This window comes from Xiphophorus couchianus, chromosome 2 (assembly GCF_001444195.1).
Source record: "Xiphophorus couchianus chromosome 2, X_couchianus-1.0, whole genome shotgun sequence".
Classification (NCBI taxonomy): Eukaryota; Metazoa; Chordata; class Actinopteri; order Cyprinodontiformes; family Poeciliidae; genus Xiphophorus; species Xiphophorus couchianus.
In genome coordinates this window covers 12561563-12576653 of record NC_040229.1, presented here as the reverse complement: position 1 = coordinate 12576653, position 15091 = coordinate 12561563, and the positions used below count along the sequence as shown (strand labels likewise).

At 38.2% G+C, this 15091-nt stretch overlaps 1 protein-coding gene across 7 annotated transcripts in view; it reads right to left on the bottom strand.

Annotated features, from left to right (window-relative positions):
* Window positions 1-15091, bottom strand: part of megf11 (multiple EGF-like-domains 11) — a 115270-nt gene that overhangs the window by 34698 nt on the left and 65481 nt on the right. For all 7 annotated transcript variants that reach the window (XM_028002459.1, XM_028002470.1, XM_028002495.1 and 4 more), the window contains 5 exons: window positions 6533-6779; window positions 6317-6437; window positions 5633-5769; window positions 4134-4346; window positions 2649-2823 (listed from right to left, as the gene is read on the bottom strand). In XM_028002459.1, the coding sequence (XP_027858260.1) occupies window positions 2649-2823; window positions 4134-4346; window positions 5633-5769; window positions 6317-6437; window positions 6533-6779 (893 nt within the window). The remainder of the gene's footprint in view (window positions 1-2648; window positions 2824-4133; window positions 4347-5632; window positions 5770-6316; window positions 6438-6532; window positions 6780-15091) is intronic.

The following is a 15091-nucleotide window of genomic DNA, read 5'->3' as shown; positions in this document are numbered from 1 at the left end:
CCCTACCAGAGCCATGTTTTGAGGTTGATTTCTACGCTGATAATCCGATTTGGTCATGGTTCCTGCAGTGGAAATAAAAAGGGTAAAATAATGTCACCGGAAAACTATCCTGGCCTCTGGAAAAGGTTCCTGAAGTAGAAACACACCTAGATCGCCCTTAGCCACAGCAGTAAATTTGTACCTATTAGTATTTTAATGTAATTGGAGTACTTCTTTTTCAGAAAGCCTTTACCTGACACAACATTGATTAGGCTTTTATCCACCGAGACCTGATGCAAATGGCACCACTAATTACCAATCAGTTTCACTCCTTAGCGGAGCATCTACCTGCTGGACGTGTGAATCCAGAGTAAATTTATTGCAGCAAAAAAGAGAGGGAGCCACGATGAGACTTGGGAATGGGATTTAGTTTCCCCATTTACAAAGGAAAACCTGAATAGATTCCTAAAACTTTCCCGTTTCAAGTGAGGACAGGGCACGTAGAAACTGCATGTTACACTGTGCCCGCACTGTAGATTGTAAAGGACAGTGCCTGAATAGGTAACATGTAATCACTTTGTCTGAGCCAAAAAGAGCATGTCCAATTACCAGGACTAAATCAAGCGTGCCGGTGCTCAGTCTGTTCCAACACTTTGCTTGGTTTGTCCCCCGATGGGACTCCAGAACAAAAAAAATGCAGAGGGGAGGCTTAGTCTTATAAGCGATCCCCAGAGGAAGTGACTTGTCTGGCAATCATAGCCTCAACACCATCATCAGCCACGTTTTAACAGGTCCACCTCATAATAAACATGTACCATGAATATGACGCAAACGGGAAGCAGCTACAGACCAATAAATGCACAACAATATGTTTCAATGGTTTGCACAGCAGCAGCTTTGTTAACAGTACCAAAAAACACAATGAACATTCACCTCCCCTCTCCCCGCACATAAACACACAAATTCTCCATATGAGCTGCGTCTGTTCCCATCTGACTGCCTCCTTTTCTATCCAGCTTCTGCCCTCTAGGTCTGTTTAATGGATCTGGCAGCCCTTCCCTGCAGCCGCCACAGTGAACAGGTGGAGCAAATTAAGACACAGTCTGGAGCCCCGCTCGGTAGCTCAATTCACCACAGAGGCTCGCTGTAAGACACAGGCAATTTCCACTGAAATGTAACATTGGCAGATGTGTACTCTCCTGGTCTCTGTTGCTCCGTAACTTCAGATTGCAAAACACAAAATACAATGGCGAAACTGATTGGAGTTACTCAACTAATTTGACAGTTGTAAAAAGGGGACAATATGGCTGCAGGAAAAAAGGACTAAAAACAGAACTGACCAAAGATTAACTTTTCCTTTCAAGGCACAAAAACATAGATCGAAGCTTGCTCTGTTCTTGTTTCTTTGACCCTTCATAAATTCAGTCCTATTTGTAAAATTACATAGCTACTCACACAGGGTCGCAATTGAGACTGAATTATAGTGGACCCATGTCCAGCAGTGCAACAAGGCGTATCTATAATAACACAAAAAATACTTTCACCTTGATTTTAACAGTCTGTATATAAAAAGCTCCTAAAGAAAAACTGGGACCATTTCCAAAATATTTCTGCCTCGATTACTATTTTTCACAGTAGCCACAAATAACATGCAACATAAATTAAACTTACAACTTTCAGAACTAAAACTTACAAAGTACAAGGATAATACTTTAGGGCATGCAACGGGAGATCCTGTTTCCTGCCTAGCAACCATTTTTAAAATGTTTTAAAGAGGTTTTGATCAACCATTCTTCCGGATTTTTGAAAAACAAAAGTTATAGTGTAGTTGATTTGCTACTATTTTTATGTTATTTTAAGTTTTAAGCAAGTACTTTGTTAGGAATAACCAATTTGGTTGTTAAATATTTTTTTGTGAATCAAATTGTGTTACCTTGGGTACTTTTTTTTTATACTCAGCTCAAGGAACAAATTTGGAAGGGAATTTACAAACCTGTGCAATCTCTTCCAGTTTTGGCAGCAATTTCTGGACTGTGCAGAAATGCAGATTTCAGTAAATTCTGAAGATGCAAAATTAAAGCAGTGAAGTCCAGGCGAAAGGGACAATTGGCACCTGTTTTTGAGTCAGATTATAGTTGTTCAAGTACAGAAAGTGTATTGAACAGAATGATGTCCATCTCTTTAAATGTGATGCTCATAAATAAAAAGCATTTAATGAGTATTAAATATATATACATCAGAATCTAAACACATTGTCAGAATAAAAAAGCAATTACACTCAGTTAACTTCACTTAAAAGAAAAAAATGGTTTTGACAGTGTGTGAAAATTAAACTGAAAACAGTCAAACTACCAAAATAATCTGAATAAGCTCCAGAAAACCAGAAGAGCTTTTGATAACTTTAAGTGTAAATATGAAATTAATAAAACCAAAGGTATTATACTGCTTTTTTTCCTTTCTTATATTATTAAGCATCTATTTTATATTTGGAAAATTTGACCTAAGTTTCTTGTTTGACTCATATTGCCATGTTGACTCAAAATGACAACTGTCTTGAAGAAACCAGCTGAGGGTCAAATTGAAAGTAACATAAGAGGAAATGTCAAATCAGTAGAAAATAAACAGTAATCTGTTAATAATAAGCAGTGCTTCGGAAACAGAAAGCTCACCATGAAGCCAGGAGCACAGGTACAGATCCCTGTGACAGGATGACAGTCAGCTCCATCGGTGCAGCTGCAAGGCAGAAAGCATCCTTCTCCGTAGAATCCAGGAGGGCAGGTCTCATTGCAGTAAAGCCCTGTCCACCCGGGTGAGCATGTGCATTCACCAGATAGTGGGTGGCAGCTACAAATAAATCCAAACGAGAGGAATAGGAGATAAAGGTAAGAAGAGTAAGCACCAAAGCGATCAGCTCTTCATATTTAAGCAGGATCAAAGTATGATGCCTGCAGCAACAGTAGACTACAGTATGTGCTTGTTTCAGATAAATGAAGTGTCCCTTTTCTCCTTCATTCAGTAATGACTTCTATGGCTGATGCCCAGCTCCTGCTGGAATCAGAGCATTAGCACTACATTAACTATGAATGTTGCTGAGGAATTATGAATGAAGCAAAGGTCGCGATTAAAAGCTAACTGGATGACATGGCTGCGATGTCTACAGACTTCGGAATGACCACTGGCTTTAAGGAAAGTCAAGACGAAGTTAAGTCACCGAGGTCCTTTTTCACTTGAAATTTTTCAAAAGACAATATGTGTTGCCTTCATTAAAAGCCTTCAGTAAAAGCAGCCAAATTTGCATCAAGAAAATGAAAAAATGAAGCAAGATAAAAAAAAAAAGGAAATGCCAGGACGTAATGAGCACATGTTGGGTAGGATACAGTTCTACGGACATAGAGCAGAAACTGGCTCTATCTCCCTTATGCTTGTGATGGGATCAAGGGAAATTTATAAATTCATTCGTTTGTTGATCTGGGAGCTCTGGGGTGCAGATGGTAATTAACAGGTTCGGTAATAATGGGACTTGCTTATTTAAGATGTTAAATACAATAAGAAGCGTCCTAAAATGAAAGCAAAGAGGCTAGGGTGATGTGGTCCTGTTCTTCTGTACCAGTAGGCAAGTCATGGAGGAGCACTGTGAACAAGCTGCAGGGGTGATAACTGAGACAGAGGAAGCACCAGGTATAAAGAATTGATGTAATCTAACTGTGAGGTAATGAAAGCCTGAAGAATTTTAGTTTGTGATGATTTTTAGTTAGTGAGGAATGTTTTAAAGTCTGTACTGATCTCTTTCTTTTAATAAAGATCTGAATCTAAAATAACTTCCTAAGCATGAGGCTTAACATGCAGGGTGAAATGAGCATAAGGTAATGATGTGAACTAAAGAAATTATCAGATTATTTTTTCACCATGCAGTTAAAGGAAGTTACTTTCCATTTATGATGTTATGTGATTCAAGCAAAGAAGTGGTTGAACTCAATCTGTAGATCTTGAACAGAGGATTACTGGGTGTCACCAATATTTTTGTATGTATTGTTCTTTCTGATTGTACTGTATTTCTGAGTGGCCCCAGAAAGGACCCCTGTGTATAACCTTGGCATACATTGGCACCGGTTATCAGCCAGTGCCAAGAGTGATGCACCGAAGTCATCACTTACCTCACAGTGTTGGTGGTGTTACAAGGGCAGTACTTGTCACAGATGAGGCCGTAAAGGCCCGAAGGACAGAATCTCTCTTGACAATTAGGGCCTTTAAAGCCTGTTTCACACAGACAAGCTCCATTGATGTGGTGACACTTCGCACCGTTCTGACACTCACACCTTTGGTTGCACTGTGGACCATAGGTGCCCACAGGACAGTCTTCTTGACATCTGAAGGAAAGTTACACAGAAATGACACTGAAATGCTGCACAGGGAGAGGATAAAAAATTATCAATAGTAACCTGCAAAATAAATAATTTAACCCAGTGCCAAGCAAAAAAATGTAAAATTAAACACTTCAGTGGCTATTTCATGTTTAAGTAAAACTCTAGCTTTAATAACCACATATATTATTAACATTTCAACATTCAAAATATGGCTATGTGCTTTAAAAGATCTAGACTAGCATGGTCAATTTTCTTCAAGTACTTTTCACAAAATCCCTAAAAGTAGAGCCTGCTGCGAACACCTCTGTGTCTCTGCAGGGGCTCGATGAGACTTGGCAGTCATCATCATGCAGGAAAATTAAAATTATTTGAGAGTTTTTCCAACATGAAGAACTGAACCAGAACGGAAAATTGATTTTTGTCCTCTTTTTACTTCTCTTTACAGTATTAGTAGGTTATTGGTCTCAAAGCTGTTGCAAATAGTTCAATTACATAAGAAAATGTTCAAGCCATGCTTCATGTTTGAATTTCCTCAGTTTTAGTAATATCAGGGGACAACTGAAATATTATACTTGACAGAAGAGGCTGGGGGGTTTAACGCAATCTCAGATTATTCCTGGCAGGTTCATTCACCTGCCACTGACAAAATGAATGAGGGCAATTTTGTAAAATAATAAAGTAAAAGAAAGGTCTTGTAAAGGAGATGTTTCCATCAAAGAGACAATTGCTTTACTCAAACTAATAAACGCTGGCTGCCCTGGGCCTCTCCAGCAGGCATGGGAAACTAAAAAGATCCGTGTATGTTGATGAGGGCTTAATATAAGTCCATTACTTATAATTAATGAGCAGAACCCAAACAGCATATAGCCCATGGTGAGATCAATGGACAGGCTGGGAGGAGTGAATTTGTATGAGGCCTCCAGACATGAAACCTTTCTGGCCAGGATGCAGCACAAGATTAATTAGGCATAAACACCCCTATTAAAAGCTTCCAGTGCACCTTCAGATGGAGTAATGGATGTTAATAAATGCTCATTTCTCCTGAGAGAGAGATTTTATAGCGTTACCTTTATCTTTTAAAACAGAAGCCGGATTTATGCCTCATTTGGAAATTAACAATGGGAATAGGTCAATGAGTGTCTGTTCAAACTCATCGTTTTGCGTCAGATCAAAATATTAATAAACCATGTCATTGTCTGACCTACGGTTTAAAGCATAAGTGAGAAAGTTTGCTCTGAGTAATTCCCAGAACGACAAACGAATGATGTGTTTAGGCATCAGCTGTTTACCTGCGTCCACTGAATCCAGCTGTACACTGGCACTTTCCAGTGACATGGTCGCACAGGCCACCATTGCGACAGGAACAGTCTTTGCTGCAGTTGATGCCGTATTTGCCCAGAGGGCAGGGCTGAGCGCACACCAAACCCTTTAAAGGACAAGACTATATAAATACTCTGAACACAAATGTTAATGTCTGAGCCTAAACGGTCAAAGTCTGCAGATATGTATGCAACTACTGTCAAATACAAATACAATCTCACTGACACTGTTTGGCACCCATGGTACATATCAAATATAAATATAGAATGATCTGGCAAAGAGGTATTACATGGCCATAAAAACAATAATAAAAACACAAATTACAACAACATTTGCAACATTTGTTTTAGGCCTTACTAAGGCTGTAGTAATTGTAGCACAAGGATGTTGTAAAAGCAATTCTTTTTTATTATGGGTTTTTTTTCTACACTGGAAAAATTTAATTTCCTACAATAAAAGAAGAAACATATTTATGAAGGGTTGTGTAAAAGATTATCATCCAACATAACTTAAAAAATGCAAAGAAAAATGTTTTCTTTTTTCTTTTATGAAGAAACACAAAGGTAGTCATAAACATAAGCCCAATGACATTCAATCATTTTCTTCTCTGAGGCATTCCTCTTTTGTTACATTTTGCTCTTTTTGTGACCTACCGTCCAACCAGCAGGGCAGGAACAGTCTCCCGTAATGTGGTGACATGTTCCTCCATTTTGACAGGGGCAGCGCTGCTCACACTGCGGTCCATGGCTGCCGGAGGGGCACCGCTCCCCGCAGCTGCCACCACACATGTCAGGCATCAAGTCTCGTAATGTACACCAATATTTTGTCTCAGAAAGCAGGAAAGTAGCAAGTGTGTTTTTGGTACTCACAAAGCTCCTGTGTATCCTGATGCACAAATGCACTCTCCTGTTTCATGGTCACACGTGGCACCATTGAGACACTGGCAGGGCAGCAGACACCCCTTGCCATAGTAACCATTCTCACACAGGTCCTCGCAACGCCACCCCTGGTACCCATCCGTGCACACACAAGCTCCTGTTATAGGGTTACACTTAGCCCCATTTCGGCACTGGCAACGATTACTGCAGTGAGGTCCCCAGAAGTCACTCTCACAGCCTGCGGGCACAAAAATAAAAAGGATTAAAAAGGTCAGAACATCAAAATAATTTAAAAAAAAAGTTATTCTATTTGTTCTTGAAATCACAGTAGTCATTTAAAAAAAGAAAAGTAATTAAACTATTCATTAATATTCTCCTTAAAACATTATAAATAAAAAATGTCAAGAAATTAATCTACTCAACCAGAGTTTTTATTTCAAGTTCAATTTCTGTAATTATATTCTAATAAATACAAGTGTGAAAAGCCTGACTTTTATATAAAAGCATAAGATCTGTGATATTTGTCAAGGAATTATATGCTTGAAGTGAAGCTAAAATTTTATCCGTGTATTTTTTAAGTGGCAAATTTGGATTTTTGGAGCCACACCAATTTCAAGGCACACGCTGAGTAACTGAGCGTCTGTGGGCATGAAGTCAGCAGAAACTCAGTTCAGCTTAGTGAGGACTTTAATTTATATTTTAGACTTCTGCGTTTCACCTCATTTAAACTTGACCAGACTGACTTTTGCTTTGCTTTATAAGCAATTAATTGAAGTCTCAAACTCCAATCCTTAAAACTATAACACTACACTGAAGTTTCTATTGTTGTTCATTGTTTTTTTGTTCATTTCTTTAAGAGTGGCAGAAAGAGCAAAGACAACCAGAGAAGCAACAGTTTGAAATGCTTCTCTCTGACCATTCAGTCAGTAAGTTGCCAAAAGAACAATAAAGCGGTTATTAATTGACTTCAATTAAGAAACTGCCAGCTAGTATGCTTAAAAATATCAAGTTCTATTCAGGAGGAAAAAGTCATAGGTTAACTCTCTTATAATCAAAATGATATACAAGCAATCTGGATTTATTTTGTTGTTATGTCTGCTAAATTATCACAAAAATGTCCAGAGACAACTTGCTAAATCCTGTGTGTGCTGACTGTATTGTAAAAAAAAAAAAGTGACTTCAAGGTAAGGTATAAAACAGACAAAGAAATTTTAAACGCAGTAAATATTGACTGAAACACACACAGAATTGGACTGTTGATTGAAACCAAACCAGTTTGCGATATGTATATGTCATCATATACAAACACTAGATCACTGTAACAAAGACACTCTTTGGTCTGGATGTAATGTGTGAGTTTAAGTTAGTTAAATAATTACTAATAAAATCAAAATAAGCAGAGCTATGAAAGAACCTTATTAAAAAACATTACTTCCATGACAACTTTGCAGTTCATCCTGACTGCAAGGGAGTGAAAGAGAGCAAAAGGTTTGGCAGAAAAAATGCAAGTTAGAACCTATTACATGTGTCTAGTAGAAACGGTGGTCCTCTTAGAAATGTTAGAAGTTGGGAAATGTTCCATATTATTTAGAGAATACACACAAATGCGGCAGTTTTCCTAGCCATGCTAACTGCTGATATAAGATGCTTGACAATTTAAAATGCAAGTTTCCTAATCATTTGTCTCTGCTTAAAATAGTCAGAAAACCCTATTTTACAGAGACTGTTTTCAGACACACACTGCATACCTTCACATCTGCTCCCAATATAAATAAATAATAACTAGCATATGTTCAATGCTATATTTTTGTCTTATTACAACAAGCCTCCTACAGAATTATAGTTCCTGCAGAATTGGACAAAATGTGTCAATCTTACAATACTATTTTCCAGGGTCCAGGGTGTACCCCGCCTCTCACCCAATGACTGTTGGATATTGGTACTATCCCCCCTGCGACCATGCAAGGACAAGACAATGGATGGAAGACCCATTCCTCTCAAAGAGTTTCAAAAAATAGAAATCAGCAACAATATTGTGACCAGTGCATCCCTGCTTACTGACTGACAGCATGGAAAGGTTGAGCCAGAATTAACACCTAGATGAGGCCACAGTCGAGTATATGGTCCATGACAACTATGTAAAGTGTTTGGAAGTGTAAGCACCAGTAAACAGCAAAAAATGTCCATCTGCCTGTAAAACGATTAAGCTATAATAAGGCGTTATCTAGAGCTCACTGACATTGCCTAATAGTACATGAGGGAATGATGTAAAACAAACTCATTCCACCAGGAATTGGTCTGTTTACAAAAACTCAATAAAATCTATAACTGCAAGCAAACTGCTAATTTTCAAGGTTAAATGAGCACCGGCCTCCTTAGTGTTGAACAATCAGCTCTGAGATGGGTTTGAGGACAGTTCTCACTCCCACCAGGGTAATTGCTCTTTTGAGAAGCTCTATGATTTACGTGATTGTTCTGACTTTATGTCTCTCCATCAGTAGCTGCATTACCAGCGCTGTATTGCTTCACATAGAAGCCCAGCTTGAGATCCTAACCAGCACAACAGAGAGAGAGGCAAATACTCAATCATCGATTTCCACATCATTGCAGCCTCAGTTGTAAATGTAAAGACACTTCTCACCCCTCCTCGTATGCTCGCTTTGCCAAAGCTGTGATCAGTCAGAGTAGGAGCCTAATGAACCCTCTTTCATGGAAGGCACTGAAGCCTGTTTTTTCCAGGTACACAGCAGGATGATGATCAACTCTTCCCTGATGCGGACAGGTCTGCTCCGAAGGGGGTCTCTAAACACCGGCCAAGTGCAGTATTACTTCAGCCGGCTGGACAGACTAGAGGCCGCATTACAAGGCTCACACTAATTTTGATCTAATCTGCTTCTGGCCTGCATTTTGCCATGAATGAGCTCCCTGAAGGCTGAGCTGCTGCCACGCAAACGACCCTGGCACATTAAATCTGAGGTCTGTTCGGGCAGTTGTGGTAATGGATGAGCAGCTTAGCTGCAACTCTGTTTAGCGGTCTATAAGCACTCATCAGTGTTCCCTAAGCACATCAGAAAAATAGGCAGGCCACATAACTAGAGGCATCATAACTAATGTTTTCAACCCAAATTTGAATCACAATAACAGTGAGGGGCATTTTGTACTGTTACATATACAGTGTCTTGCAAAAGTAGATTCTCTATATTTTGTCTCTTTATTTCAAAAGAGACTAAATAAATTATAGATCAACAAAAGTTAGAAGTAATTGTGAAGGAGAAGTAAAATAACACATGTATCTTGAAATGTTTAATAAATAACGATTTTTAACAAGTGGTTTCAATTTATATTTAACTACCCCTAAATGAAATACAGTTCAAAAGTCACTTAAAAAGTGTACTTCTTACAAACATCTTATTGAAAACAGACGGGTCAAGGATAAGGTTGTTGAGAAGTTTAAAATAGGTTCAGGTTAGAAAATAGTAGTGTAAGATTGACAATCTCATTAAGTACTGTCTCACGTGTGGTCCAAATGCAAACTAGTCAAAGCTGACAGGCAGTGGCGCAAAAGGTGGCTATGCAGTGCATGCAACGCATAGGGGCGCTGCACTAGAGGGGGCGCAAAAATGATGTGGGGAATTTTTTTTTCTAGTCAGCATTTCATGTACTTAACAGCTGTTTGTGTTTGAAATTATCAATAACAAAGGAACAGCACTGATTAGGTGCCCCCCTCCCTGCCAGCCGCTCTCCCCTCCCGTACAGGTAGCGTGGGCAGCATCCCTTTGAGAACGCGCTGAGGCGCGTTTTTTTTCTTTAAATTTGTAGTAATGCCTCGACAACAGGGAGCTAAATATGGGGCGCAGAAAAAACTCCGGGGCACAAAACAGAAAACAGAAGAGGGGGAAGAATAAAGATGTTGGAGAGACAAAGAAAAGCTTTTCAAAGTGGTTGAAAGACAGTAGGTAAGTAATGTCAGTGTATCAACAATAGAGTTGTAAATATTCAGGTTAGCATACGCTAGCCTAAAATGACAGGCGGTTGTTGTCCAATACGGGACGCGATTTATTCCGTATTGCTATAATGTCTGATAGACACACCTATCACACACATCTCAACAATTAATGTAATAATAATGACCAAAACAAAACACGGGAAATATTAGGATCAGCTAAATTGTCGTTGCGGGACCTAAATAGGACCCCACGAACTGACGCTGTTGTCATGGTTACCTAGAGATGGCCACAGCCGCAGTGAGCTGCTATCAACCAGTGTCTTTTTAAAATGTCCACCCGATACCACACTGTCCTTAGAGATAAAACCTCTGGCAAAAATACAGATGGTAGTGGGAAGACAGGCTAAACAATCAATGAAGTTTAATAGGGGCATTAAAATAAATGTGTCGGTGATATTCAGTGGCGCACAGTGGGTTGTTTGATATCAGACAGAATGGATCAGGAGAGGAATCGCAGACCCGTCAGAACCTAAAGAACCAGACATCAGTCTCTTCATCCCTCAATCATTTCCTGAGACCAAAAAATAATATGAATGGCAATTTAAAGAACAAATCATACAAATAGATTAATAGTAAATAAATATTGTGAAAAGAAGATTAAAAACGTTTGTTAGGATTGTGTAGGAAAAAGTTTGATATCTTTTATAAATACAGTGTTTTGTGGTCAATATTATTTCACCATTTTATTAATGTGGGCTGCCAGTTTGGATAAGGCTTCCTATCAAGCTATAAGAATGATAGAAGACATGCTAACAAAATGCCTCAGACCTGCAGACACAGGCTAACAGAAGCGGCTCTTTGGCTCACTGGTCAAGTTTATGTCGGGGTGGGGGGGTGGGGGGTGAGATGCTCGCATCCACCTCAAAAATATGTAGTTGCGCCCCTGCTGACAGGTCAGGCATAGGGAGTAGTAATCAGAAAAGCAGCCAAGAGGCCCACGGTAACTGTGGTGGAGCCACAGAGTTCCAATCTCAGCTGTGACAATCTGCGGACAGGGCAGCTGTTAGTCTTGATTCTACAAATTTGACCTGTAGTGTGTCAAAAGTAAAAGCAAGAGTAACAAGAACAAAGTTGTTTTTTTGTTTTGTTGTTTTTTTAAAGAAAATCATTAACTGTGTAGTGTTTGCAGTTTGACACTAGCCATATGGGGGACAAACCAAATGTGAAAATTAAAACTGAACTAAATGGCCTGTTTAGTTGTACTTGTAAAATTGTACTTGTAGCAGAAAACTAACATTGCACATAAAACACACTCTCTTTATGGGGAACATTAGGTTGGCAGCATCATGCTGTGGGGCTGATTTTCTTAGTAGAGCGAAGGAAACTGGTCAAAGTTGATGGGAAGAACAATGGAGCTCTATCTATGGGGCAATCCTGCAAGAAACCTGATAGCAAACAACTTGAAACAGTAATGGAGGTACTAATACAGATGTTTACATGCAAAATGATTACTGTCTCCTTGAATGATGAGAAAAATCCCATTGTTGGGCAGAGCTTTGGAGACCTCTGATAGGTTAACTGACATATTTGAGTTAGTTGGAGGCACACTTGCCTAAATCATGGATTATTTTAATGTCACAGCTGACATACATTGCTTTCTGGTTTGACATGATTGGAAAGTCAAAAGAAATCAGCTAAGATGTCAAGAAAAGATTTGTGAAGCTGCATCATCTTTGGGAACATTGTCTAGATCAGGTGCTGTATTAAATTGTTCCAAAAATATGTGCAAGCAGTAATTTCACAGTAGAAGCTTCAAAAAAATACTTTAACGCCACAATTTCTTCCCAAATAACCTATTGCTTGACGAGCAGGTCCCAGGCGAGCAGGATCACATTACAGCCAATAGAAATATTTTATAATTAGACTTTCAAAACTCTGGATAAAAAAATCTAACTCATATCGTCATTGTAAAATATTAAGTAAGTATAAATTTCTGAGTTGAGATAATATTATCACCTATTCAGATATTACACTTACATACAAAGTGCTTCATTGAATGGGTCCACCTCCTTTAAACTATTCTGCTCAATTACAATCAAATATAACCACAAGACCAGCTAGCAGAGGGGATTGCAAATAATCACTCTGAAAGTCTCTTTTGGTCATTCATGTTTTAAAAGTCCTTCGCTGTTATGAGGACACTTGGCTAATACGCTGACTAACATTTGGGGTGACAGTTAAGGTGTTAAATTAATATATATGAATTAAAAAAATGCCTTATGTTTGTTTTCATGGGCGTGAAATGCTTATTATAAATGCCAACTTGTTGTATTATAAACTATTTCTTATAATTGATATGTTACATGTGTATGAATTGTTTTTTAATTTATCAATAACCTGCCAGTAGACAGATGAAAACTAGCCCTTGTGGTCCTTGAAACCGGCAAACATGGTTGTCTTAATGTACTCATGATGATTAATATGCATTGTCCCTTATGAAATAAACTGAAATTCAAATAAAGAAATGTTGGGAATGACTCCACAGACAGATTTAGTTTTTCAGACATTTATGTATTTTGGTCTAAAATGTGGATGCTTGTGCCATTCTAAATGTTGAAGTATGGGGGTGGCAGCATCATGTTGTGGGGCTGTTATGTTGCATTTGGAACTAGTACTCTTCAGAAAATAGATGGTATAATGTGAAAAGAATTATGCTTGTGTGAAATATACAGTGTCTTGAAAAAGTGTAAGAAATATACAGTGGCTACAAAATAAGTACAAGAAATATATAATGCTGTATAAAAGAAATATAGAGTGCTGTATAAAAGTACAAGAAATATGCTGTGCCTTGGCAAAGCAACATCTATAGACATCAGCCAAGAAATTGAACGCAGATTGGTTATCCAAATGGTCAATAACCCTGAGCAAACCGCCAAAGTGGTTATAAATAATGCATTTTTTAATTATGCATTTTATTCATTAGTGTCTTTAGACACCAAAAGACACTACAAGAAAAAAAAAAACAATACAAGAATATGATAAAAAAATAAACGCAGATGTAGAAAAAGGAAAAACAATGAAATTTACAAATGAGATTAGAATGAAAACACTAACTTTAACAGGTCTTGAGTTGCATTTTGAAAGAATAGACTCAATATCACAGATATCTGGAGGTAGAGAGTTCTTTAGTTGGGGAGCAGAGTGAGAAAAGGCTCTGCTCTCTCACGGTGCTGAGGTGGACAGAGGGAACAGGCGGTAGATAGAAGAGGAAGAACAGAGAGATCATGAACACATGAATCAGCCGGTGTAGAGTGAGATCTAAAGGATTGGAGTTGGATGAAATGAGCATGGCCAGAAATATATGAATGAAAATATAGTCAAGTGGCTTAAGGACAACAAAGTCAATGTTTTAGCTCCTAATATAGCTCCTGGATGGGCCAAAATTTTCTCCAACTAAATAAAAATAAAACTGAAATAGTAGTGTTTGGACCAAAAGAGCATAGATTAAATATAATCACCCACCTTCAGTCCATTGGATTAAAATGTTCTGACGAAGCCAAGAATCTGGGGGTGATCATGGATCCTGATCTGAACTTTAATAACCACATCAAATCTATTATAAAAACATCATACTACCATCTAAAAAATATTGCTAAAATTACACGACTCATGTCCCCACAAGACTCTGAAAAATTAGTTCATGCCTTTGTTTTTAGTAGACTCGATTACTGCAATGGAATTTTTACAGGATTATCAAAAAAAGCAATAAGACTGCTCCAGCTTCTCCAGAATGCTGCTGCAAGAGTCCTAACTAAAACAAAAAGAGATCAACATATCAGTCCAGTTCTAAAATCCCTTCACTGGCTGCCTGTTGCTCGAAGAATAGAATTTAAAATCTCCTTAATGGTTTACAAAGCACTTCATAATAGAAACCCAGACTACATTTCTGATCTTCTTCAACCATATATACCACTCAGACCTTTAAGATCATCAGAATCAAACCTTCTAACCATTCCGAGAGTCAGAACTAAACACGGTGAAGCAGCTTTTAGCTTTTATGCTCCAACACTCTGGAATAAGCTTCCTGCTCACTGTAAGACTGCCCCTACCTTGAGTTTATTTAAAACAAGGTTAAAAACCTTCTTATTTGACATTGCCTATTATTAAATTTTTATATATTTTTTTAACTATATTCAAATTTGTAATGTTTATTTTGTTTATTTTTATTCTGTTGTATGTTGTTTTTAATTTCTTTGTACAAGCACTTTGAATTGTCTTTGGCTGAAAGGTGCTATATAAATAAAGTTGCCTTGCCTTGCCTTGTCTTGCCTAATATTTTTCAGACCTAGTTTAGTTTCAGACCTATTTGTCCTCCTATTCTTGTCAGAAGAGGACATATTTACTGAGCCAAAGCTATTTTACAAAGGAAAATGGGCCAGCATGTCAGTGCCCTGATGTGCAAAACTGATAGAGACACCCAAAGACTTGCAGCTATAATCAGCAAAATGTGGCTTACTACTTAAGATTGGTAAGTTCAAATACAAAAAAAGAGTCTTCAACTTCACAGACATGCACAACTTTGTGGTGGTCTATTACACGATCCT